General features: G+C 40.1%; 1 protein-coding gene across 8 annotated transcripts; it reads right to left on the reverse strand.

The window, feature by feature from the left end:
* Nucleotides 1-186: 186 nt before the first annotated feature.
* Nucleotides 187-26,548, reverse strand: DNAJC5B (DnaJ heat shock protein family (Hsp40) member C5 beta). Of its 8 annotated transcripts, none has more exons than XM_053396021.1 (5): nt 26,527-26,548; nt 14,137-14,267; nt 8,847-9,060; nt 6,496-6,667; nt 187-2,505 (listed from the first exon to the last, which is right to left on the reverse strand). In XM_053396021.1, exons 2-5 carry the CDS (start codon nt 14,241-14,243, stop codon nt 2,411-2,413), a joined length of 588 nt encoding a protein of 195 aa, XP_053251996.1. In that variant the 5' UTR covers nt 14,244-14,267; nt 26,527-26,548; the 3' UTR covers nt 187-2,410. The 8 variants fall into 8 exon arrangements, with proteins under 8 accessions (XP_053251996.1, XP_053251990.1, XP_053251994.1 ...); XM_053396015.1 differs by lacking the exon at nt 26,527-26,548 and adding an exon at nt 18,561-18,763; XM_053396019.1 differs by lacking the exon at nt 26,527-26,548 and adding an exon at nt 16,303-16,463.
* Nucleotides 26,549-27,182: the final 634 nt, after the last annotated feature.

Consider the following 27,182-nt stretch of genomic DNA (forward strand, 5'->3'; position numbering starts at 1 on the left):
CAAAAGGCAGCAGAGAACTGAACAGTCGAAAGCATGAAGAAGTAAAAAATGTTTTGAAACTCAAGGAGAAATAGTGTCATTAACATGAACAAGACAATGTTCTGAAACAGGTAGAGGAAGAGACTCAAGTTTATAAGTATATTTAATATGTTTCATAGCAGGGGGAAAGAACAGTTGGTGCATGTGTAACTCTTGCAATCTTTATTGTTCATGTTATATATTGGACAGCAAAAGTCAACATCAGTGTACATAGTACATTCTGAAATGAGTACAGCAACAAATTCAGAAGTATAGAGTGATGTAATGAAGACAACTTGTTTTATATTTCCAGTTATGCAAGGTTCATTTGTTATCAGTCACTTGATGTGCTTCTGAAATAGTGAACACATCAACACAGATGATTAACAAACAAGCCAAGCTATGTGATGAATGATAAATGATGTTGCCAAATAACTAACATATCAAATACTGAGTTTAGAATATCGAAAATGCATCCTATTCTTGACCTCTTACAAACAATAAGACTGCAACTGTAACAACTGATTGGTTCCATGCATATCACTACATTTGTTCTCAAGGTAGTATTCTGGCTTTTTTCCTGCTCTGGATTCCTTCCATTCTTCAAATGAATAACAAGTTTCCAGCCTAATCCTGTGCACATTTTACTTGGATGCCAGTCTCACCAAATTCACATGTAAATTCTCAGGTAAGTGTGCATAAGGTTGCAGCCATGATTGTGTCTGAATTCATCAACTGAAACACTTGCTTCTATACTCTTCTGCCATGCGTGCACAGTCCAGCTCAACTGAAACATCTGTATGTACACTGAACTACATACTCTTCTATTGCAAAATAAATCTCAGCTATCAGTTCACAGTTAATCAGTGCTTGTTTGCATTCTTACATATAGGTCATAGAAGCAGGCCTGGTTCAACCCCATTCCCTAAGAAGTAGGATGCTCCAGGAATGGCCTCTTTACCAGGTTTCTCACTATCTCTGGGCAACTGGGTTTTTTGTTTGTTTGTTTCCTTTTCACTATCTGAAATTTATGATATTCTAATGGCTAGAGATTTTCTTTAAGGAACATGAAGCCCTTAATTAATTAATTAATTAGGTCCTAGGGTAAAACAAAACCATTGATGACATGGACTGCTCACATACATCAGATAAATTGAAATTGATAGATTATGCACAATAGGAGGATCAGGCTGTGAACTTATGATCTGGGAGTAAATACCATTCAACTTCTAAGTAAACACACTTCAGAATGGGCTGTATGGATGTTTCTGTGAGCACAGCTGTGTATGTGTAAATTCTGTTACTTCTCATTTGCCATGCATGCATCAAGTGTGAATACAGGGTTGAAAACTATGGATTGCTAGTTGCAATTTATTTTGCAGTAAAGATGGCTTGTGCTCAAAGGTAGCCTGCTGATCCATCAATGGACCATGCATGCCCAGAACATGGATACAGAGCAGGCTTTTCATCTGGTGAAGAGAAATAAGACAATCTTTGAACTATTTACAGTTGCCAGTGTCTACTGGGAGTCTCTAACTGGACACTAAATAAAGTCAATTGTTGCTTAGAACTGAACCCCAGCAGACCTGAAAGCAGTTTTATGTATTACTTGAATTGGTGCCTAGTCCTTCTTCTAAGGAGCTGAATCATACAATGATCCTCCATGGATGAGAAGATCATTTAAGCCTTACATCTCACTTTACACATACATATATTCACCAAATGGAACAATGGTTCCTCTTTCCAGTAACTAAAAGGATGGGGGAAATGTACAATGGCTCTGAAAAGATTTTAGGGTTGGGGGTGAGTACACTAAGGCTCATATGGTTGAAGTCTTGTACTACAGAAAGAATCTGACAGGTCTACCAAGGGCTTGTCCACACTTCTGTTTGTTTGTTTGTTTGTTTGTTTGTTTGTTTGTTTGTTTGTTTTCCCAGGGGAAGCAGCAGGGCAAATGGAAGTGTGGACCAGCCGTAAGTTCTAACACTCCTAGGATTAAAGAAGAAACTATGTCCAACTCACTTCTGTCTAAAGCACAAATCAAGTGCAATTATGCAGAAGACTAGGGACATTTTCACACATGACACTAGAACAGCTTTCTATATCTCTGATATCTCTAGCACGCATATTCATTTTAAAAAATGGTTCTTTCCCACTTTATATTCCTTGCATACATGTACAGAAACACACCTGATTTGCTCAGATAAGCTCTTACTGTGTTATCCTATGCGTGTTCTCTCAGAAGCTGGTCTCAACTGACTTCAGTGGGATTTGTTTCCACCTAAGTGTGCACAGGAATGCAGCAGTCCTAGTGCCATATATGAAAATGTTGTAACAGTACTTTACAATCCATAACTTCTTTGGTGACCGTCAGACTCCAATGGCTTCTATTTTATGAATCGGTGTGGTAGCTGCGACGACTGTCTCCAATAAGCTGGGTTTTCTCAGTTGCATTTGTCGGCTGAAGCAGAATTGGAGTTTCCCCATCTAAAACAAAGGAGAAACCAAGCATTAGCAGTCTCTCTGATCTGTTGTCCAAGGTATGGAAAACTGACCTTCAGCCAGGAATGGCTACTTGCCCACCTATGACAGCTATCATATATAGGCACAAGTCAACCAAGGTTAGTCGTTTTAAAGTCCCATTAGGAGAGAAGTAAGCAGTTGCTTAAATTCTTACATTAAGTGAGAGGACAACAATGAAGTCCATTTCAGAAAGGCTGGAGTTTAGATGAATGAAGCCACTGAGCCTGGAAACTTATTTAGGAGCTGAAAGATCCACTCCTTCCTGGCCCTCAGTTAACCCCTAATCTCTGCTGATGTTTCCATGTACTCTCCCTTCTCCCAGATAGTCCCACAGACAGCTAGCCAGCATGTAACTTACAGCAATTATTTAGTAGCATGAAGAGCCCTATGTCTGGAAGCACTCCAAGAACAATTGTCCAGATTCAGTTTCCATTTATTTACCCACAAGCAATCTGCATCACTGCTTTCAAGCAACAATTCAGAACCTCCACAGCTTTCCCCAACCAAGACAGTAAGGAGATGGTACTATACTCCATCTGCATATCAGTGACAGGCATGACCCAGATGATCCCTCCCTGAATTTTAATGTAAATGATAATTAGCATAGAGGACAAAATGAAACCTTGAGGGATACCATAGGTGAAAGGCCAGACAGGTGTCCACCAGCACTACTCTCCATGAAGGACCAACCATACTATAAAATCTTGTACCAAGTAAAATGAGCCAGGAGGATACCATGGTTGATAGTATCAAAAGTTACTTAGAGGTTCACGAGAACCATCAGGGATGCAGTCATCATCTCTAGGGGCCCCTGCAGACATCCTTTTAATTGTACATCCATGATGCTTTATGCTCATGATGTTATTGGGGTGGTCACACACGATCTCATTTTCAAGGCTATTTGCACCTGCAAAAGTTTTGGCGCAATCACACTGCTTCATTTTCAATCAGTGCATGTCCCACAACTTCCTGCTGAAATCCTGTCATTTTTAATATTACAAATGTTCTGGTTTGTTTTTGTCCTGCTTTTCTTGAGCTATGGCCCCTCTGGACAGCAATAATGCTGTAGCATTGGGGCAGCATTGTAGAACAAACTGAAGCAGAATAAACTCATTGCTAATGCACTAATGTGTCAAAAACATATTACAGAATACATTTGCAATAAAACACCAGTTTGGAAGGGCCCTACTTCGTAACATAGATTGAATATCCACTAGGTAAATCAAGATTATTCCACTGTCAAAACCAGGACAGAAGCTAGACTGAAATGGTTCAAGATGATCATTTTTATGCAGGAAATCTTGGAGTTGTGTCACCACAACGCACATTCAAGCGCATTTTCTCCAAACTGGAAAATTGAATACTGACTGGTAATTGTACAATACAGTAAGACCTCGAGGAGGTTCTTCAGCTGAAGATGAAGGACTGCAGTTTTCAAACTAGAGTGTACAGTTCCCATTCTCAAGGAAGCATTAATCAGCTTCTCTGCCCATTTGGCAGTCCCCCTCTGGCTGTCTTGCCAGGATGGGCAAGGTTTGACCACACATATGTCATAGCGGTCTTCCGAATCTCATGGCAGAGAACATTCCTATCCTAAAGGAATTCATCCTTGAGATTTCAGAAAGATTTGAACTTGAATTCTGAGGACATTCAAGTTTGAATTTCTCATAAAATTGCCACCTGGTCTACATTTGTTTTATCTCAGCTTCATTGTTAGGCAATTGAAATTCTGCATAAATGAATAAAACATAGATGCAAATTGGCAATGGCCAGTCCTCACACCCAGGAATAAATCCCATGGTAAAGGGATAGATCTCTTAGCATCCTGCAAAGGGTTCACCATTTTCAATCAAGTACATTGTTTCTGCCATCATCAGCCTGTATTGGTTAAAATTCATTTTCTTTCAACTCCCATTTCAGTTGAAATGACACCTCCTTCCTTACAGCAGAATCATTTGCTATTACATGTTCAGATGTAGACAAGAGTGGACAAATCTGATTTCCTGGAATAAGAAACACTGTAATTTCCATCATGTTTATGTAAATAGCCTGAGATCTGAATATGTTTGTCTTTGGGTCTTACCCCTCCTCTCCAAATTTATTATCTCAGAATCAATGCTGTGAAAGTTCTGATGGTCATTTAATTCATCCTTCTGTTAATGTTTCCACTTCCTTTTTTCTTGAAAACGTCTCTGTGCATTTAACTGCTACTTGAAATGCAGAAAGGGCAGCCCCAATATAGTTGTGAAGCTGCAGCAAATACATTTCAATATTATCAGAAGAAATGAAAGGCTCAGAGTCTCCTTGGGAATCTTTGTCACACAGCCCCATTCTTTCTTTTTTACTATGCCTGGTTCTTTCAGCCTGTTCTTCCTGTAATATGAAATATCCCAGGCAGGTGCTAGATTTTAAGTTGTTGTGCATGTTTTCAGTTCAAAAGAGACAGCTTTAGGATAGCTATGTAGAAGAGCTCTCACTCCCCTCAGCAACATGACTGCTGAGTCACAATGGAATAATGGTGAAAACAGAAACAAGACGCTGACTTAGTGAAAATGTAGTCCTAACATGTTTGTTGAAATAATGGGGAACCCAGGAGGCATGTACGGCAGGGGACAGGCAGCAGTGTTGTGTAACATTTTCTGCAAGCTCTCCTGCAAATGGCCTCCTCTGCCCTAGCCAGGTTCATGTCTGTTTTCAGAGCCTGACCGGGGGGGGGGGGGCGAGAACAGTTTTTAAAACTGCACAAGAGACACCTGCGGGGGAAGCATACGGTCAGTATCCAACATTGCAGTTCCACTGGCACAACAGTTTCTTCCTCTCCTGTTCACTTCAGCACCTCCAGCGTAACGCCAAAATAAGCTCCAGGGGGTTGGGGGACCCTCCAGCACAGTTTTGAGGGCACATAGGGGGAAGAGAGGAAACAGAAGTCCTGTTCCATCAGCAGAACTATGTGTGTACAACATTAAATACAATCCTATAGGTCCTACCAGTGGAGTTTCCCTCACACTTGACCTTTCCTCAGCATGCATATTAGTATTATAAGGGAAATAATGATTTGAGAACTCAAACCCCCCCCCCCACATTTTCCCCTTATAATATCCAATTTGCCTCTTTGCTAGCAAAAGCAATTCTTACAAAAAATACTCCATGGTCTTTAGAAACTAACAGGTTCTATGGCATTCATTTTTAGCACTCTTGTTGGTAAGACAAAAACACTGAAAATGAGCACAGTGTTAAATGTCATCTCAAACTGGGGTGGGTGAGTGTTTCCCCTCTAATTCAGCAGCCTCCACACAGCAATACATTACAGCAAAGCTCCTTGCTTCCAAACATTGAGAAAATCAGAGTCTGTATTCAGCTTTTTGCCTGTCAGAAACATCATGTTTTATAAGTGCATGAGGGGAATAAATTCCACAGGTACAGCTTTTCGAGCATGAGTAGGGGAGCTGCACCTGCTGAACTTTTGCTTCTCATCCATCATGTTTTGTAAGTGCATGAGGGGAATAAATTCCACAGGTACAGCTTTTCGAGCATGAGTAGGGGAGCTGCACCTGCTGAACTTTTGCTTCTCATCAACCAAGGCACAGTAACTCTCTTAAGAAAAAAGGTTATGCCAGGTTGCAGTGAAAAAGTCACAAAGGCAGTGCTGCAACCTATGCCTGAAGAAATTAACATCCTCAAGACGTTTAGTTTGAAAAGAGGGACAAACACCCACAGAGATTAACAGTGACATTAACAAGCAGCCGCACACCACTGGGCACTTAAAGTAACCTGTACAGCAGGTTGAGAGGAATTCAATTAACACTTCCTTCAAGTTAGTATCCTTTCTCAAATTAACACCACCAAAGCTAAACAGCTGGAGTGAAACCCCAGGGTATGTATTTGAGAAAATAACAGTGTTTTTGTTGTTTTTGTTGTTAAATAGTATATCTACATCCCCATAATAATAAGCACCTCTTTCCATGTCTGTCTTAATTTGCTCTTCTAGATCCTCTGGAGACAAGCAGAATTCTTGATCTTCTTCTGGTGCCTTAGGCTTGCACTTTCCACAGCAGCAGTTGAAACAGCAGCACAAGCAACAGCAAAAGTAACATCCGGTCAACAGGCCACAGATTGCAAACAGGCCCTTAGAGGAAGCGGAAAAGAGGAAGAGAAATGTGTTCAGATATAGGAATGGGAACCTAATGCCCACAACTGTGTTTCACATGGTTGTTCACCTGTCTTGTGCAAATGCCCGGTGTTTGGTCTAGAGTAGCCTTGTAAATAAGCCCACAGACGGTACTAATGACTAGGCCCTAGGCTGATGAAGCCCTTGACCATGCCCTCCACCCATATTTATGTGAGTAATTTGTGACATATTTGAATATAGGGTTAGTAGGTCATTTAAAAAAAAAAGATTTTGGCCAATTGAATTGATTTTGGCCAATTGACTAAGACAAGCGCATGTCCCAAACGTGGATAAAACAAGATACACTGGACTCTAACCTAGGCATGTAAACTGATGACTGGCTTGGATACTTATGTTATTTGAAAGCTTCTTTTTATGCTTCTTTTTGGCTAAACACCTGTCTTTACTGTGGAAAACAAAATGCTAGACTAGATGAAATTTTAGCACCGTGTGGCAGGATCTCATGGAGCTATGGAGAAAATAACCACAATGGTTTATTATTGCTTTATTATTTATGTACAAGTTTTTTTATTTATAAAAAACACATTTATGAACAAAGATACAAGGTGGAATTCAACATAGTGTTAAGGAGATTGTTCTATCAGTGCAAGCATTTCTGCTTGCTTGATGGAACAATCCTCTCCTCCCATGTGCTGTTTTGCAGATTCTCCCAATACTCCAGAATGGATTGGGGTGGGGGGAGGGGGAGCCATGTTGTGCTAGCAGACCAGGGTAGCTGAATCTGGCCCATTAAGGTATTATTCAACTTAGGTTTACTCAGAGTAGACCCACTGAAATTAATGAACATGGCTAAGTTCTGTCCATTAATTTCAATGGGTTTACTCTCCTTAGCTGAATACTACCCATATTGAACAACAAATACCCAGAATGGAAACAGGGAGAAGTGAATCCTTTTGTGCTAATAGAAAGAAGTGTCAGCTGTGACAGTTCTGGAACTGATTATATTTAGAACTTATGCCTTTTAAAGACTTTATATTTTTAATAGCTGAATAGTAGGCAGAAATTCAGCAACTCTCCCTATGACCACTTCTCAATGGTGGGGAAAGTTCTATATGCAAATAGCTAACAATCATGTGGCTATAAAAGATTGGGAGACCCATAAGGTGGAATCCCTTCATGAGAGTAATCTGGTAAAACCAAAGTGTGAGGATAGCTCATGGAAGTAAAAATAAATGTATGACATAATATTCATTAGAAAACTCATTCTTCTGCAAAATGGCAAGTCTCATGTGTCTTATGTTCTATTTAAATTAACAATTTCTTCTGGCCCAAAGACTTTGTAACTAGAAATAGCTGCAAGAATAACACATTAGGTGTGAGATCTGGCACATTTTTAATGCCTTAGGCCTAATGTGTTTGGTCATGCCCTAATTCAAATGCTAATGTTTGTGATATGTACACCCACAAATGACAAATTCTTACAATTACATAACAAACCAAATGAGTAAGGCCTTTGATGTCATTAAAGACGCAAGATTCATTTCCCTTAGTTCAGTTTGTACCGTTATGTTCCTCTTGCTCCCCACATCTTCAACTTCCTATTTCCAGGCCCTTCACAAGGCACCCAAGGTGTGCCATAATCGTACATGGTGTTATGTATTACTATTGCTTCCACATAATCTATGCCATATATAGCCCAGAATAGGGCTAAGTTTGTACTGCAAAAACTTATTAGCTGGTTGTCACACCAAGAGGACTTTTCACTTTGAGCTATGAGTCATTTTCATTTAGTCATTACTGAAAAGAAAGTCAAAATTAACCTGGAGCTCCAGCTTCAGATATAATTAATGTCTTGAGGCGATAAAAGTGGCATGTAGCATATTTAATTAGTAAATGAAAGGGACAAGGAAACATCCTTTAATAAGCACTTTCCTGAAAGCGTGCTTCATTATACTTTTTATAATACTTGTTGAAACAGTTGAGATGCACCAGCCATTTCAACAAAGCCCGAAACTGAAACCTGTTTTAGATTGACTTACCTACTAGAACTCTGCAAAGCTTGTCAGGTTCTGTGAAAGCTGCAATAGGAAGAATAGACCAAACAAAACCAAATGTTCTGTGTCTCTGAGTCAATACTCTGAGCTAAGATGAACCACCTTTGCATTCAAGTACTAACCTTTGCCCACCAGCTCGAAAGCATGAAGTATGTATTGACGTTTTCTTCACCAAATTGTTCAGCGATGTAAAGCCCTAACGATCCATATTGGTCATATATGTTTCTTTTGGAGCCGTCAGTTAGTATAGCATGAGCATTATTGATTTCTTTAAACTTCTCTGCAGCCTCTGGGTTATCAGGGTTCTTGTCAGGATGATATTTCAGGGCCAACTTCCTTAAATAGGCAAGAAATGATAAAGAAAACTTTGATGAACAGCAAGAAAAGATGAAGATAAAAAGATTACATTAGAAACTTGGAAGCAAATTTCTTTCCTGAGCAGGACATGCAGGTTACATACTCTAGATTAAGGGCTTGTCCACACTTCTGCTTCTCCGATGCTAGAAAGCATGGGTCTGAGTGCTTTGCCACTTGACCCACACTTTTTAGGCACGGATCCAAGCAGCTCAACTATGTCAAAACTGTTATTCACATATGAACAGATAATGGTAGATTGCTAGCCTAATGAAGTCTAAGAATCCTTAGAGGATAAGTGGCACATGTTAGGAAAGAGATTTCAGTAATATGAGTGAAGAATTGACCAGAAGACATAGTGAATATCTGCAAAATGCATGTATTTGTAATGTTGGAATGCATGCATGCATTTGACTGTTCCAAAGGCATTTGGACATTTCTGACAACTCGTGCCAGAATTCAATGGGATAGAAAGATCCTGCATGTGGCATCAGGATATAGAGATCATTGGAGCCCATTATGAACAAACAAAAAAGGCTTCTTATATAAGATTTGTTGTACTGTTGACATTTTTAATTTTATATTTTATTAAGGATTTTCTTGTTTTACATAAGTAAGTGTAATGCCTCGTATTTTTTCCATGTAACATTTTTACAAATCTGTTTCATTTGTTGAGACATTAGGGGGAGAAGAAAAAAAAGAAAAAAAGATTTTGGAAGGCTAATCTACCTTTTGACTTCTTGTAAACAAGTAATTAGAAGGTGCCCTCTGGTGGCGATAGAAGTGATTGACTTCTCAGATCCTTGTTCTTGTGAGACACCCACACCCCAACTCACCCAAAATCCAGAATGTAGTTTGTTTTTAAGCATGAAAACAAAGACCTGCCAGGAAACCAGACAGATCAGCCACATACACCCTTTCAGGAACTTTATCCTCTCAGAACATACCTGCCAAGTAAGCCCTTGGATGGAAGAAAATATGAGCGGGACTTGTATGTTCAGGCACCCTCAGCCCTGCAGAGGGTCCAGAACTGACCTGAGACACTGGCCTGATCTCCCCCCCCCCCCCCATAGCAGAAATCAAGTTCCTGGTGGTTGTGGAACACAAGCTATCTCAGGCTCCACTTCTTATGTCAGCAAGCAGGGGGAGAGAGGAATGGTTTCACGGTTAAAGGGGCCCATGGATACTCTGGGGTCAAGGTTCCACAAAAAATTACAACTAGCCTTAAATATGGAAAAATTATTCAGCCATTCAGTGAGGATGTGTTGACTAGAAGGGAGTTGAGCAATTGTGTGGTGATTGTTTGTACCTCTCTAAGAACCAACTCAGTATCCTAGTTTTGGAGAAGTGGTCAAATCTAAGGACTCCACTCCACTGAGCTACATATGATTCCATAAAACATATGGCCTTTATTCCAGATAGTGCCCCTTGTTTTAATCTGTTAGCCCTGGTGAAGAGTCCGAGGACCATAAATATGATGTGGGACAGAGTGAGCTTCCCGATTTGCAAGACACCTTTTTCCAGGGTGTGTACACTATACTTTTCCTCCCTGGAGTTGTTCTGTGATTATGGTTATGAATATGGATAACCATTAATATCAGTGGTGTTTAGTCTACAGTCCTAAACACCAGTTAACTGAATGTACATTTGTCAGAATTCAGCTGGTTGAATTCAGCAAAGTCATTTTGCACAAGTGGAGCAACTTCTGTTCATGCAACGGAATTTCCCCCCGGCTTTCTGAAGGGTTGAAAGAACTTGTACAACATATTTGGGAGAGGGAGGCCCATGGGCATAGCCGGGGGGGGCAGGTGCCCCCCAATCAATACAAATAAGTACAAATCTGAGGTTCTCCCCCGCTCCAACAAAAGACTGCCCCTCTAACAAAAATCCTGGCTACGCCCATGGGGAGGAGAAGGAAGGGGAAGTTCCACTGAAGGAGTGGAAACCGTTCTGTGGGTACAATAGCTTCATTGGCTGCAACCCATTAGGATTTACTGTACTTCCAAGTACACCTATTTAGAATTAAAATGTGAGAGCTGAATTCAGATATTACTTTGTCACTTTTCCTGCACACAACAATATTAAAAATGCAATAAAAAGCAAAATGAAAATGTGTTCTTTCTGACAGAAAAGGTACTAAACAGTTAATAGCACAGATATAGAATCAAACATAAATCAAAATGAGGTTATATTTTTAAAAAGATAAATGGCTTTAAAAGGCTTTGATGAATAATTTCCCCCCCTCTGCAGTAGTGGGTGTAGTGGCATATTCTGCGGTGCAGGTACTCTTCATGAAAGCCTCCTTAGCCATGCCCTTTCTTAGACTATACAACAAAAAATATTTTTTGACCAATACATATCATATGACTTCAGCCCCAAGCCAGTTTGTTTTCTTATTCCTTGCTTCCACTTTTCTTAACATCCAGTCTGATGAAAATGTTTTGGGAACTCAAAAGTTTCCTCACTGTTTTGCAACATTTTGATCATAATAAAAGGATTTCAAAAATTTTCACAATAAAAGTGGCAGCATGCGCTACTTTAACCTCTTCTTTATTTATTAGGGTTCTCTTTGAGAAAGCTTATTTATTTGGCATGTAGAAGACTGGCAAATAGTCCCCAAAAAGATGACATCATCATCCCTGCTGTGAAATAAGTGACGCAGAAAAGACCATAAATATGGTGCCAAGTGAACCTCTCTGAAGAGACTGTCACATAATCAGGGCACCAACACCTAGAAAGCCCTTTCCTAGCTGTCACCCACTTCACATGTTTGGAGAAGTATATATAGGAGAAGGTGATCTTGCAGATATATCAATGTGCCCCAGCAATCTACAGTAACCTATTAAACAAAGTTTGTCACTGAAAAATAATGCTAACTGTTCCTTTGGAAGAGCACCACGGTTTTGACATTTAAATAACATAGGTGGCTTTGTTCTGGCAAGAACCAAGCTAACTAATAACAATAGGAAATTTGAAGTCAGGTATTATAGAATTATTATACTGCATTGCCAACTGGTTAGTTCAGCAGCAGGTTTTTAGATTCATGAATCAAATTAGCATAAGTTAAAGGATCAATTAAATGAAATCCAAGTGTCTGACTCATCATTTTGTCTTGCAAGTATTTACAACTATTCCATTAAGTGTGAATCCCTTTGATATTTCCACTTTATTCAGAGGCAGTCTTTGTTTTTACCTGTAATTGCTAATAAAGATGGATAAAACACCACTGTCAGTTTTACCATAGATTGCTATGTAAATCATCACTATTCATGTACAACACAAAATAAAATTCAATTCACTTTGCATTCTTCCATGACAACTCTCTCCTTTAGGGATTAGAGAAACTTTGTGCCCCTCCAATATGAAAACAACATCAAGACTAAAAAGTAGGAGTCCACAAATATGGTTACCCGTATGGTTACCTATATATGTAACTGTAGAGACCAGCAAGGAAAGCCTTCAGGATGTTTTACTTTTGGAGAACAAAGTTTTTACAAATCTGCTCAAGGAACAAGAGAGTGCAGCAATTCACAGAAGAAGCAGAAAGAAAAAAACACCTCCTGCTGTTTTATTTAAAAAGGTCAGCCATAGTGACAGGCTATGTCTTATGTAAGTATCAAAGGTTGGAAGGGTTGCAATGCTGTACACCAGGAGTAGCCAGCATGCAGGTTAATTCTGTGTCCAGGGCAGAGGTCTACCAGCTCCATCTGGTACGCTGGCTGAGACCCTACTTGCCCGCAGACTGTCTCACCAGAGTGGTACATGCTCTGGTTATCTCCTGCTTGGACTACTGCAATGTGCTCTACGTGGGGCTACCTTTGAAGATGACCTGGAAACTGCCACTAATCCAGAATACGGCAGCTAGATTGGTGACTGGGAGTGGCCACTGAGACCATATAACACCAGTCCTGAAAGACCTACATCGGCTCCCAGTACGTTTCTGAGCACAATTCAAAGTGTTGGTGCTGAGCTTTAAAGCCCAATATACCTGAAGGAGAGTGTCTCCACCCCCATCGTCTGGCCCGGACACCGAGGTCCAGCTCTGATGGCCTTCTGGCGGTTGCCTCACTGCGAGAAGTGAAGCTACAGGGAACCAGGCAGTAGTGGCGCCAAACCTGTGGAACACCCTCCCTTCAGGTATCAAAGAAATAAACAACTATCTGACTTTTAGAAGACATCTGAAGGCAGCCCTGTTAAGGGAAGTTTTTATGTTTGAAGTTGTTGCTTTTTTATTATTGTTATTGGTGTTCAACTGGGAGCTGCCCAGAGTGGCTAGGGAAACCCAGCCAGATAGGCGGGGTATAAATAAATTAACAACAACAACAACAATACAGTGCCCTCCAGATGTTTTTGACTACAACTCCCATCTGCCTTGACCAACAATAACTGAAGGGCACATTAGCTACCCCTGCTACACACATAAGGAGCCATGTTCACGTGCCACTATAATCTTGCTGACCCAACATGGTTTATACATACACTGCCCAATTGCTTTTGCTTCACTTCTCCCTTGTTGTGAGTGGAAGCAACAAATCCTGAAGCTGCAATTAAGCTTGGCTTATATATGTGTTAGGAAACTATTATTATTAAGCACTTGTGTTGATGTTGTGCCTTTATTTCATTTATATGTTTTATTGCAGTGGTGCCATTAAGCAACCTAGAAAATGTTATCAATAATCACCCTTCTCTTAATAGTGGTAAGTTAATTGTTCACATTGTATGCAAGATTTGTGGGTGTGTGAAAGGGCTGTAGAGGTCACAGTGAATATCTGTTGTGGGTGGGGGCTGGAAAATGCTCAGCTGTTTTTACAGTGTAGAAGTTGCATCAGAGATAGGAAAAAAAACTAATTTAAGCATGTGCGGGCTTCAAGATTCCACAAAACTATAGACAGAATAGTTTGAAAACTTGGTGTCCATGAAAGAGTTCAAAAGGAAGCTATTTATGGAAATTAATTGTGATATTAAAGATGGTTGATAATAATGTATGTGAATATGTGTGTGTTGAGAGGGGAAGGTGGTGAAATGACTATCAGATTATGCTAAAAGTTTTATAAATACCTGTAACATTTCTTGATTTCTTCATGGGATGCCCCCTTCTCAAGACCCAGAAGTTCGTAGAGTGCTTGTCCCGATGTAGATAAAGCACGCTGCCTTTGTTCAGCCATCGTATTAAAGCATTTCCAAGAAATCTAATGTGCAAGAAAGAATGCCCACAGGGATAGTGTTTCTCAAGAGAAATATGAAAATTAAAAATGCACCAATACCCTGCATATGCTTTTTCACACTCCACAGTGAATGAATATAGCCAACCAATTCGCCATGTGGGGAGCTGCCCATTTTCTAAATGTGCACTAAAGTGCTTTAATACAGAGAATTTTGCCTGGTACTGAACTATTATGTGGTTGCTGCTGCTCCACACCCAGTTTGTGACTATTTCTGTTGCTGTGCAATGAAGATGCTAGTCCTACCTATCCCTCCATTCATTACTTCAATGTTTTAGCACTACTTCCTGGTTCCTTGTTTAGGGAAGTGGATTGTTGTTCTGTTCTCATGTCTAGTGTTTTTATTAACCGTTGAATACAAGCCTGCAAAGTCCCCTAATGATTTTGAGATGTAAAGTCAACATTTTTATTTTGTTTTATTGCTTTAGTTGCCTACATTGTGATTGTGATCTATGTAATTATCACATCACATTACACTTTAAAGTAAAGATTGACAATTTATACACATGCTCAGCCCAAGCCACCTTATCGCACAAGGCACACAGGAAAGTACTTCAAAGAAACGTCTGTTGTTTCTCACTAAGAGACACACCATCAAGCACACTAACATTTCATCTAATATTTTAAAATACCTCATAAAAGCTTCAGATATTTGAATGTTTCAAAATGCACAAACAAAACTTGAACGTGAACTCTGAAGATCAGAAAACCATGGTGGAAAAAAGGGAAGACAAGCCATTTCTTAAAAGGCCACTCTAGCCATGAAACTCTGTAGCTTGGGTGGGGGGAATACCTTCCCCACTCAGTAACACATTCCACAGATTACTATTAATTACAGGCAACAAACTTATCAGTTAGTAGCATGACCAAACCTTTACCACACTGGTCACGTGAGGGAACTTGTGACAGAAAGCGAACTCACCATGTTTGCATTAATACTGATTAGCAAGCAACCATGTGGTATAAAGCTTTATCATGTGCACGGGCATCCACAGAATTGTTTTCTGGGAGGGCAAAGCAATGCACTGTAAGGAGGGAGCAGGTTTGTTTCTCACCAGAAATTTGAAGAATGATACCTGTGTATTTAATTTCACGTTGCACAAATGCTAGAAGCTGGGAGGGGTGCCAGATCAACCTACCTCCTGCTGAGGAGCACACTGCTTGCTGCCTCCTGTGCTTGTTGCTTGCCACTGCCTCCTCCTTCCCTGCCTCTTCCTCCTTCGCTGACCCTGCCACCCACTGTGGCTTCCCCAGGCTGCCTCCAGTCACCTCAAGGCAGTGGGGGCGCCATTTTCTATGTTGCCTCAAGTGGCAAAATGGTTCTAGGCTGGCCCTGATTGGGGGATATGGGCACGAGAGAGCAGGTCCTTCTCTCACCTGAACCTCCAAACTGTTAAAATGTACCTCAGGGTCAACCCATACTGAACCAGCTATGCACAGCGGTGGGAACAGGGCCTCACTCTGCTACTGCTAAATTAGCATTCTGTAAGGGAGGCAGATGTATGTGATTTTCCCTGTCTGAAAGGGAAGCCTCATTAGAAGACTTGCTGCTACCTGACAGGGCCAGTGTCAAGACTCAACCTGCCAGCACTGCCTCCATACCACCCACCTCCACTGGTAGAGAAGTGGCGCCCACATTGGCACCGATTTTTGGTGAGATCTTGCTGGAAATCGGCACAGATGCCCACACAACTTCTCTACCAGCAGTGGAGGAGATGGGGGCACCTACAGGGGCACTTCCTTGGGGGCTTCTGTCACCTGAGGTGGCTGCTTCAACCCGTTTCATGGGCGGGTTTGTCTTGTTGTTGAAGGCTAAAACCCAGCACGAAGCCCACTAACAAGAGACCCCTAGACCTGCCTCTCCTCTTCAACATTGTGGCCTGTTTCTTTGCTTGTCTCTCACTCTGACCCAGAGGGGCTGAGCAAGCAAGAAACATCTATGGTGAGAAGTAGGAGAGGACATTGTGGCCGAAGGCTGCCAAAAGCTGGAGGCGGTACTGACCGTCAATTCAGATGCAATTGTACCAGCCTCCTCATAGAGCAAGAGCGGACCATATCCTTTTCCTGCATCTCAACACCTACCTGTGTATCATAAAGGCTCTTATGCAGTATAGTTGTACCACACTGGGTGGTGGGGGCAAAAGCTAGCACAGCAGTGGTGGACACTGCAACCTGCTTATGGCGCCAGTGCAAGGCCATTCATTGTAGCATCACACTGGTTTGGAATCCTAGGATGCAATCCTAAGAAAAACTGCTACAGAGCCTGGGATTGACTCATTAGTTTCATTTGATTCTGTTTGGACTAGCACAATAAATTACCGGTAGCATATTCTACTTTCTTTTCCACATGGAAATCAACCTGTGCTAAGCACTGTACTCCATTTCAAATAAAACTGGTGCTTAGCCTTTTTCTTCTTCTTAACTGCTCATCTAGAAATAGTATCCTGCACCAATTCATACATTATTTACTTGGCCCTGTTTTGCTAGAGATTCAGATTGTAATGATGACATTTCCTTTTATTGCATACAGATAATAAACCATGGTCATATGCTATCTGCTTTCTCCACAAACCAACAAATTTTACATAAGGATCACAGTAAACTAACAATTTTAAGAACAACAATTTCATTTCTACTAGGAAATAAAATGTTATTTTATAATTCATCACATCTTTCTGCATTATTGAAATAAACATATTAATGGATAACACTTGTGGCTTATTGATATATTACTTACCCAAAGGAAATAACTTTCACAAGAGATCACGCCTATTAAATTAAAATAATGTCAGTAGCATTTTCCTGTAGGGCCTGAGGGGGTCATTTCAGGTCTCTTAATAATTAAGTTGCTGGGTGCATTGCATGTTATTAAGTAAGAATTATATGTCTGCAACTTGTTTAACATGATAGTTTCAAGGGGACTAGTGTTGCACCCAACAAAACAGATGAGAACAGCATCTGCAATAAGACGAGACCAATAAAAAGTGACACAGAACAGCTTTTGTGAACTTCACAATGCCGTCTGCATGAAACTCCCTATATTTGTATTTAAAATGCAATTCTACAGTATATGCTCTTACATGATGCTAATTTTACTATCTTTAAAGTAGAATTCAAATTTCTGAAGCTAGTAGGAAGTGACATGCTACTATAAGCAAGATAGACAGGAATTACAGCTGCAATCCTAAACACAACTACCAGGGATACAATAGGATTTGCTTCTGAGTATAAACAGGCAGAGGATTGTGTTGCATGGCACTAAAGCTACAATCCTATATACACTTTTTGTCAAGCACCAGGTACACAATAATTAAAGGTTGCTGGGCTCCACTTTCCTTGGTAGGTCACCCATTTTGCAGATTTGCTGTCTGTTCTCCTGAAGGCTGCACCATCTACAGTACAATTCAATGCATCAGACGTAAATTGTATTTTAGCTATTTAGGCTTATTCCCAGATAAGTGTGCAGTGAATTGCTTGCTTTAGAGGAAGCATCATTAAACTCAGTGATATTTATATTTGAGTAAGCATGCATAGGTTCATGCTGTAATGCTGCACACTAATGTGGTTAAAGGTTTATTGAATACAGTGGAACTTATGTATGATCAAATTTATATAGGATTGAGCTTCACAGCACCAACCTTACACAATTTTATTTTGGTTTAAGCAACCTATGTGCAGGATTGGTTAACCATTTACGTACTTACAGAAAGATTGTTTAGCTATCTACACTAATGTAAATTATTCAGAGGAGTAAAAGCAAGAATTTGAGGTCACAATCCAGCCAAAATTAATATTGAAATCTCAAGTTCAAATTTCAGCAGGAACTAAACATATAGTTAAAGGTTCTTGGCTTTAGGTTGACTAGATCCAGTGTTATATACTCACGTAGTCTGATCCTTTGCACATTTTCTCAGAAGCAAGTCACAGTAAGTTCAATGATGTTTATCTCCAAGTAAATGTGCATTGGAACTCAGCTTTAAAACAGTTGCAAGAGAAATGCCCAGCACAGTAAATGGCCACATCCATTATTCTACATTTTAATACAGAAAAGGATCAAACCTAAATAATGTTAGGCCCTATTTGTACAGATTAAAAACATAAGCATCCTATTCTGATCATTTTTTGTTGAGTATACTCTGCACAAATAATTTAAAAAGAAACACAAAGGTAACATCTACAGGACCAGTTACACACATCACTGTCACTTTAGTCCAAATTTATTACATTTTTAATTAAGGGCTAGAAGTACAAAAAACATACCTGTTTCTAAAATAGAGTCCAGTATATGTATGGATGCTTAATCAGAACTTGCTACATTACCTTAGCAAGTTAATGCCTTTATACAAACATTCTTATTCATACAAATAAAAAGAAGGAAAGAAAAGCAAGACAAGAGCAAAGAGGGAAATACTTCTCTAGCTGAACCACTTTTCTCTAGAAAGGGTGCTGTTCTTCTTCCTTCCTTCCTTCACATATGGGGTTAAACAGGTCAGTGGGGTCTGGTTACTTTTTGTTACTCTAGGAGCCCATTGGCTATCCCTTCTGAAGGCCCATGAAATAATGAATAAAACATTAATGAGTATAAAGGTTGCTATAGCATGATAGCCAATGACGCCAAAAAGTGCAGCACATCCCAGTTTGATTAGGTTTCATCCTTCACTCTGTTTTGTCTGCCTCTAATACACTTGCTGAGCTTATTTAAAAGTAAACTTGTATCTGGTAGCATGTCCACAGCTTTCAAAGGCACTAGAGTCCTCTTTTTTTAAGATGACTAAAAAGCTTGAGAAAATGAATTGGAAACTTGGAATTTCTTCCCAGAAGACCAGGGAGATACTGAGTTAAATTAACAGTAGTCTCTGCTCCATAAAGAACAGGGAGATGTGTTTCATGTCTGCTGCAATGAAATAGAATGTGAATCATTACTGGAGAATAATCTGAGTAATTGTTTCCCCAAAAAACTCATTCCTGGAACCTGTGAATTTGTAATATAAAGGAAACACTTCTGTTGATACCCACACAATGCCTTTACCTCTCTACTAGATAATCACACCCTATATCTAGGGCTAGCTGATACAATTGCCAAGTAGATTTCAGCAGTAGCACTTCAACCGCTGGCCATTGTTAGTTCTCTCCTTGGGGACGAGGAACCTGTAGTCCTCTAGATGTTGTTCGACTCCAGCTCCCATCAGCATCAGACAGCATGGCAAATTGGTCAGGGATTGTGAGAGGTGGAGTCCAACAACATATGGCAGTCCCCCGTCCCTAGAATATGCATTGCCACAATTGCAAAGCTATTTAGCAATCCGAGATGTTTATGTTCAGCTCAAGACAAAGTGGGTCAACGAGAAACCACCTCTGAACCCTACAGTTTGGGTGCTTTCTAGGGAAAGGGGTGGGGTGGAAGAATAGCCTCTAACAATTTAACCAGTACAGGGAATTTAATTTGGATATTTGCTTTCACAGAAATGAAAGCAAAAAAGAAAGCTCCAGCCTTACAGTATGTCCCTCAACTCCTTTTTTACCTCCCTTCAGCTTCCATGTTGGCTTTGACATTACAGTTCTGTTTGTCTATGTGCATTCATGATCTGCATGTACTGTAAAATTCCCTTAGAATTTATTCTGTTGTTCCAGAGATTACTGCATTGAAGGTAATTAATGGGAAAGGGAGGACCACCATGTTACACTCTATGTCATGGCTAGGCAAAATAAGACCCGGGGGCCAGATCCGGCCCAAATGCCTTCTAAATCCAGCCTGCGGACGGTCCGGGAATCAGCATGTTTTTACATGAGTAGAATGTGTCCTTTTATTTAAAATGCATCTCTGGGTTATTTGGGGGGCATAGGAATTCATTCATTCCTCCTACCCCCCAAAAAATAAAGTCCAGCCCCACACAAGGTCTGAGGGACAGTGGACCAGCCCAATGCTGAAAAAGTTTGCTGACCCCTGCCTTAACAGATATGCTCCATGATCAGTAATGGAATGTTGTGCAATGTCACAAATGGTGCTTACTCACCCTATATCTACCTTTCTTTGGTGTTTCAAACCTAAATCTAGTTGGAGAGGATAAACCAGCAAAGATGCCCCATGTTGTTACAGTTCTGTGCTGCCTTATGAAACATGATGTTGTAAGGTTTGCTTATTTACCACCTGTCAAGTACATTCTGTAGGCCTACAGCTCCCTCTGGTGTCATACAGTAGCAAATTATTTATGTCTGATGGTTACTATATCTTTGCAATGTAATGTCCAGTGTGTGTCAAAAGAAGAGAATCATGAGTGTTAACATACCACAAATTTTAACTCCTTATTATTTAGAAAGATGTAGGATCCAATGATGGATGGGGACAAGACATGGGTTTTGATACACTACAATCTGTGCAAACACCATACATTAAAAGTATATTTAAAGCCCTCCCCCCCCGATAATCTAGGGAACTGTAGTTTCTTAATAGTGCTGGGAATTGAAGCTCTGTGGGAGCAGACTAAAGTTCTCAGGATTCTTTTTGGATGGGGTGTGTTTTAAATGGGACATTCATTTTATTTCTAGACAAATCGGAGTCTATTTTGTATTGGCTTTGCTTTGTTTTAAATATGGATTTAGCCACACTGGAGTTTCCTGTATTGTTGCAACTATTTGTGTTCTTATTTAATTTGCATAGTTCACATGACATTGCCGTCAATACCAATCTCAGTGCTTCACCCCTGTAGGTTTACCTAATACAGGGACAATATAAGAAGTTTGAGAAAATCAGGCTCCAAACCACTCCATTTAGGGTCACACATGATTTGTTTTGGTGGCTTTGCATGGGTGGATCAATTCTTCCTTTCTGTTACTCCCCGTTCCATGCCTATTACTTTTATTTCTTTCCCAGTTGTGCCTGTAACTAATACCAGTGTACTCCTGAATTGAGGAATATATATTTTTCTGTTGATCCCTCATATTTGCACAAAACCAGAAAACTGCAGAAGTGTGTGCTGAGAATTTACAGTTACCTGTGTGCTTTTGCACAGTTTCTGGGCAGGACTTTTTTTTAAAAACAAAACAAAAAGGAGCTTATCCACATTTGATAAATTGGTCTATTGCCTATCCTGGGTTACTTCAGAACTGGATTACTGCAGTGTGCTTTATGTGGGGCTTCCCTCTTATCTGCTTGCAGTTAGTGCGGAATATTAGTATGATTGCTGACAGGAGTGAGACCTTGTCAGCATATAACATCTGTTCTCATAGATCTGCACTGGTTGCCAATTGACTACTGGGCCAGGTTCAAAGTGTTGCTATTGGTATATAAAATCCATAGCAACTTTGGACCACTTTACCTAGCAGATCACCATGCCCTATATCCACCCACTTGACTACTTCGATCTGCAGAACTGGCACTGTTACAGATGCCACATAATGCCCCTCAGTGCTTTTTTCTGGGGGGGGGGGTGCAGGGGTACGCATACCCCTAAACATTTTGTGAATCTTTGTACTTTTGTCCATTTACTGTATTTATTTCCCCCGATTTGAACTATAAAATGGTGATTTTCTTGAGTCAAAATGAGAGTACCCCTAAACATGTTTTTTTTAAAAAAGCACTGATGCCCCTTCTGCATTTGTAAAAAATCAATATTCTAGTGTCGCAGTGCCTACACTCTGTAAGTCCCTGCCTATTGATATCAGACGGGTGCTTCCACTGTACCCTCTTTGGCACCTGCTAAAAACATTTTTGGTTAGACAAGTCTACCAAGACATGCAGAATGTTCATGTACGTTTTAATTTATTTTTAGGTTTTTACTGATTTTGTTTTTTGACTCTTTAAAGAGTTATTTTTACTGCCAATTTTATTGTTTTATTATCTTTGTTAACTGTACTGTAAATGCATTTAGAACTGCTGTTTTAAATTTGCCTTGAATACTTGCTGCTCCTTTTAAAGCACACAAACAATATAAGAGCCTGCTGGATCAGGCCAATGGCCCATCTCATCCAGATCCAGCAGCCAGCAGCCAACTAGATGTTGACTGGAAGCAAGAAACCATATACAGTGGTACCTCGGGTTAAGAACTTAATTCGTTCTGGAGGTCCGTTCTTAACCTGAAACAGTTCTTAACCTGAGGTACCACTTAAGCTAATGGGGCCTCCCACTGCTGCTGTGCTGCCACTGCATGATTTCTGTTCTCATCCTGAAGCAAAGTTCTTACCCCGAGGTACTATTTCTGGGTTAGCGGAGTCTGTAACCTGAAGCGTCTGTAATCTGAGGTACCACTGTATTCATAAGCATACTGCTTCTGACAACAGAGTTGCAACATAGCCATCATGGTTTGTAGTCACCGATAGCATTATCCATGAATTTGTCTAACCCTCTTTGAAAGTAATCCAAAATACATACAACTGGGGTTATTTTTTAAATGCTTGGTAGATGCAATCATAGATCTCTCATAATGCTGACTGAATGCCAGATGGAGACCAGACGTTAGCTCTGCATGATGCCCAAGTGTCTTAAAACTTAGTGTCTTAAAATATATATATATATAAGAATATTATAGTTTATTCGCAGCACAATCCCTATGCAGGTTTATGTAGAAGTCCCATTTAGTTCAATGAAATATACTCTCAGGTAGTTGCTTTAAACGCCATCTCCAGCATCTCCGAAAATTTTTACATATCACTTGGGAAGACAGGCAAACTAACACCAATGTACTGGAAGAAGCAAAGATTAGCACTGTCAAAGCAATGACTCTTCAACATCAACTTCGTTGGACTGGTCATGTTGTGCAGATGCCTGATTATCGTCTTCCAAAGCAACTACTCTATTCCAAACTTAAAAATGGAAAGCGTAATGCTGGTGGTCAACAAAAGAGTTTTAAAGACTCTCTCAAGGCAAATATTTAAAAAGTAGTATAAACACCGACAACTAGGAAAAACTGGCCTGCAAGTGCTCCAGTTGGAGAACAGCCTTTACCAAAGGTGTCATGGACTTTGAAGACACTCAAACTCAGCATGAAAGGGAGAAATGTGCTAAGAGGAAGGCATGCTTGGCAAACCCTCACCTTGATCAACTCCTGCCCGGAAACCTATGTCCCCACTGTGGAAGGACCTGTGGATCCAGAATTGGCTTCCACAGTCACTTACGGACTCACCGTTAAGGCCGTGTTCATGGAAAACAATCTTACTCGGCTACGAGTAATCACCAAAGAAGACTCTCAGGTAAGTGTGTGTAGGATGGCAAACCCAGTGACTGAGAAGACCCAGCTTCTTTACTTATATGTGAAGCATTTTTCCTTTGGGAAAAGCTGGTGTTTCTATGAAGAATAGTGAGAATTAATTATACTTTGCTGTCTGTGATACAGTGTTCATACTGTGTCTGTTTTTCCTGAGTTTTTGCATAAGCTTTTGGATACCATTTGTTGTTTTCCGTAGTGATAGCAAATATTTGCATTTGTGGGTTTGGAAACACATCATTTCACTCAGCTGTCTAATCCTGGGTTCCTGAACAATTCTCTTTAGCTGTTAAATAAAGAAGTAGAGTGGTACCTCGGGTTAAGAACTTAATTCATTCTGGAGGTCTGTTCTTAACCTGAAACTGTTCTTAACCTGAGGTACCACTTTAGCTAATGGGGCCTACCGCTGCCTCCGCCTGCCGCCGCGCGACTTCTGTTCTCATCCCGAAGCAAAGTTCTTAACCCGAGGTACTATTTCTGGGTTAGCGGAGTCTGTAACCTGAAGCATCTGTAACCTGAGGTACCACTAGTAGTATCTCTAGTTATGAACTTAATTTGTTCCGGAGGTCTGTTCTGAAACTGAAACTGTTTTTAATTAGAGGCGTGCTTTCGATAATGGGGCCTCTTGCTGCTGCTATGCCACCAGCACATGATTTCCATTCTCATCCTGAGGCAAAGTTCTCAACTCAAGGTAACTCTTCCAGGTTAGCAGAGTTTGTAACCTGAAGCGTTTGTAACCTGAGGTGTTTGTAACTTGAGGTACCACAGTATTGTTTTCTGGAGGGGCCAAAGAGTGGGGCAAAAATAAACTAGAACATTTATGGTATAAAAACACAGAAGAGAAAGAGATGGCCAAGAGTGACCTGGTATGTAAAGAAATATGGTGCACCATCAAGCAAAGCAACCTCTTCTTTTAAGTACTGTCATGTGGTAACACTGGGGAAGCTTAACAAAATGAAAGGAAGCATAACAAATCTACCACCAGTACACCGTGATTGTGTCAAGAATATGTTAATGCAAACAATAACGTTTGTCTGGAGGGGTCCTTAGTCTAACCAGCAGTGTTAAAAAGTATGAAGAGATCCTAGATCCACAGAAAAACTCACTGAGGAAATTCTAATGAAGCAGGTGTCTCCTCAGCATTCAAGTTATCTTTTATTGCAAGGTATTTCTTGTTATGACTCCATTAACCAATAAAGCTAATCTAGGCATTGGCCTGTTTCCAAGGAAAATAGCTTATCCATGACAGATAAATACAATGCAGTTACAGAATCATAAAGATACAGATGTCTAATATTTAGTCCATGGTTTGGCACATTATGTGGTCTTGAATTTCTTATTTAATCACTAGAAACAAAGACAATGATTCAAGGACACATACTGAAAAACTTCAGCAGTGAAGTGCTGGGATCAGCGGTGCCAACTTGAATAAAACCCGGGGGGGGGCAGCCCAACATAATCAATAATATGACGTAGTGCACCCCCCCCATTTGAATGGCAATGCCCATCAACTTGCGAGGGAGGGGAGCAAAGACCCCTCAGCCCCTAGAAGTTGGCTCCTATTCCTGGAATGCCTGTGTTTATAGGTAGAGTTTTACTATGGAAGTAACCCCCTTCTCCAAAACAGGCTTGTAGCCAGAAATATTGTTTTTTAATATTAATTATTATTATTGTGGAAAGGGAACCTTAAGGAGGTAGTGCCATATTGCAGAGCAGCCAGAACATAAATACAAGCAGCCTTGTTTGTTTGAAGTTAAGTCTTGCTGGATCAGACAAAAGGCTTGTTCAGTCCAGCATCCTATTCTCATAGTGGCCAATGGGATGCCTATGGAAAGCACTCAAAGAGCAGATTCACTTCAGTGTTCCACATGGTGGTCTAAATTGCCCTTAAAATTGATTTATGCCAGTAAAAGGGAGCTCATTCATAGATGGTATTTAACACCAAGAAAATTAGCACAAAAACACCCAGAAACTTCAACAAGATGAGGCTGGTGAGGTACATATATTCATATGTGGTGGGAGTGTGACAAAATTGTGGTTGTCAGTTTTATGTAAGATTAGCAAAATTACTAAGCAGCAAATAGAAGTGACACCATAACTAGCTTTATTTAATATATTTCAAGGTAATAACTCAAATCTGCATGATAAAGAACTCATTAGTCATCTGCTATCAGCACCTAGAAATACTATAGCTAGAAAAATTTCTCAGGGGTTTAACTTTACTATGTATGCATCCCCACCAGATTGATGTCTGTGCTTGTGAGAAACCGTTTACATGGCTGAATTGGTCTGCAAAGAGATGGCCAAGAAAAATACATATAATGGAATAGGTAAAAATGACCCTAAAATGGAGGAGCTGTAATAACACCCATTCATATGCAACCAGGGCCTTCCTAAAATCTCAGTATTTGTCTAAAAGCCTGTTGAAAAACGAAGATTTTAACACCTGCCCCTGAAAACCTGAGGGGTTGAAGTACAATGAGGTTTATTGGAAGGAAGTTTCAGAGTTGAAAGTCATGGAAAAGGAGCGTTCATAGTTCCCAGTAGTCTCATCTCTCAGCTAAATGCGGAGCCAGGAACATCATCATAATCTCAGATCCAAAGCCGGAACTTAAGCCCAACTAGAATGGATTGAGAAAATCAACTTTACAGATAAATGGTGGTGTACTAAATTAATAATAATAATAATAATAATAATAATAATAATAATAATAATAATAATAATAATAATATCCAGTAATGCTCAAAGCTTGAGCAGCAACCATCTGATTACTATAATGAGTTATGTGTGGAGCTACCTTTGAAGATGGTTTGAAAGTTCCAACTAGTGAAGAACTGTGCTCCGAGAGTTCCAACTGGTTTATCTAAGTGGGGCTATATTACCCTTATTCAGAAGGAATTATATTTACAGCATATTATATTAATTTCTGAGCCCAGTTCAAGGTGTTGTTTTTGCCTTAAAAACAACAACGGTTGAGATGGTTGAGAATCTAAACATCTGATGGACCTCCTTCTCCCATACCAACCTGTGCATGTATTAAGATCTTCAGCTGAGACTTCCATCTCTTGGTCAGGTATATCTGTAGAACATGGAGGAGAGCAATTTTAGCAATTTTCTAGTTTGGGAATACTCTCCCAAAGGAGTTAATGCCCCATCTGCACTATAAACAGTATATTTTCACTGAAAACAGTCAAAGCTTTCCCCAAAGAATATTGGGAACTATGGTTTGTTGAGGGTGCTGAGAGTTAGGAGACCACTATTGCCCTTACAAAGCCATAATCAGCTTACTAATCAATCCCTCTTCCCAGAGAATTGTGTTGTAGTCCAACAACATCTGGAGGGTCACAGGTTCCTCATCGCTGACCTAGCCCATGCAGACTGAAATCTGGCCGTAAACCTGAATTGGCCTCTTTACCTCATCTCCAGTGCCTAGCACTCCTCTTGTGTCAAATAAATGCTAAATACCAACAGTAAATGGAACCATACTGTTGCCCCAATTAACTGTATCTCTTCCCTTCCAACTTACAAATGATCTGATTCAGGCTTTAAGATATCTATTATTTCTAAGATGGTTACAATTCAAATAGTTTATTACAGTGCAGATCAAGAAAAATGAACAGCAGTGAAAACTGCTCATGTAGAAAATAAGGAGGTTTCAAGACAAGGCTATAACAAAGAGGG

Source organism: Podarcis raffonei, chromosome 7, assembly GCF_027172205.1.
Source record: "Podarcis raffonei isolate rPodRaf1 chromosome 7, rPodRaf1.pri, whole genome shotgun sequence".
NCBI lineage: Eukaryota > Metazoa > Chordata > Lepidosauria > Squamata > Lacertidae > Podarcis > Podarcis raffonei.

Bases quoted from the DNA above. Each gene is read 5' to 3' on its own strand.
- DNAJC5B (XM_053396013.1), bottom strand. The intron at 9,061-14,136 runs GTATTTATAAAA...TGCCTATTTAAG, and splicing joins GAAATCAAGAAATGTTACAG to GAAGTTGGCCCTGAAATATC. The intron at 2,506-6,495 runs GTGCTTATTATT...CCTTTGTTTTAG, and splicing joins TAAGACAGACATGGAAAGAG to ATGGGGAAACTCCAATTCTG.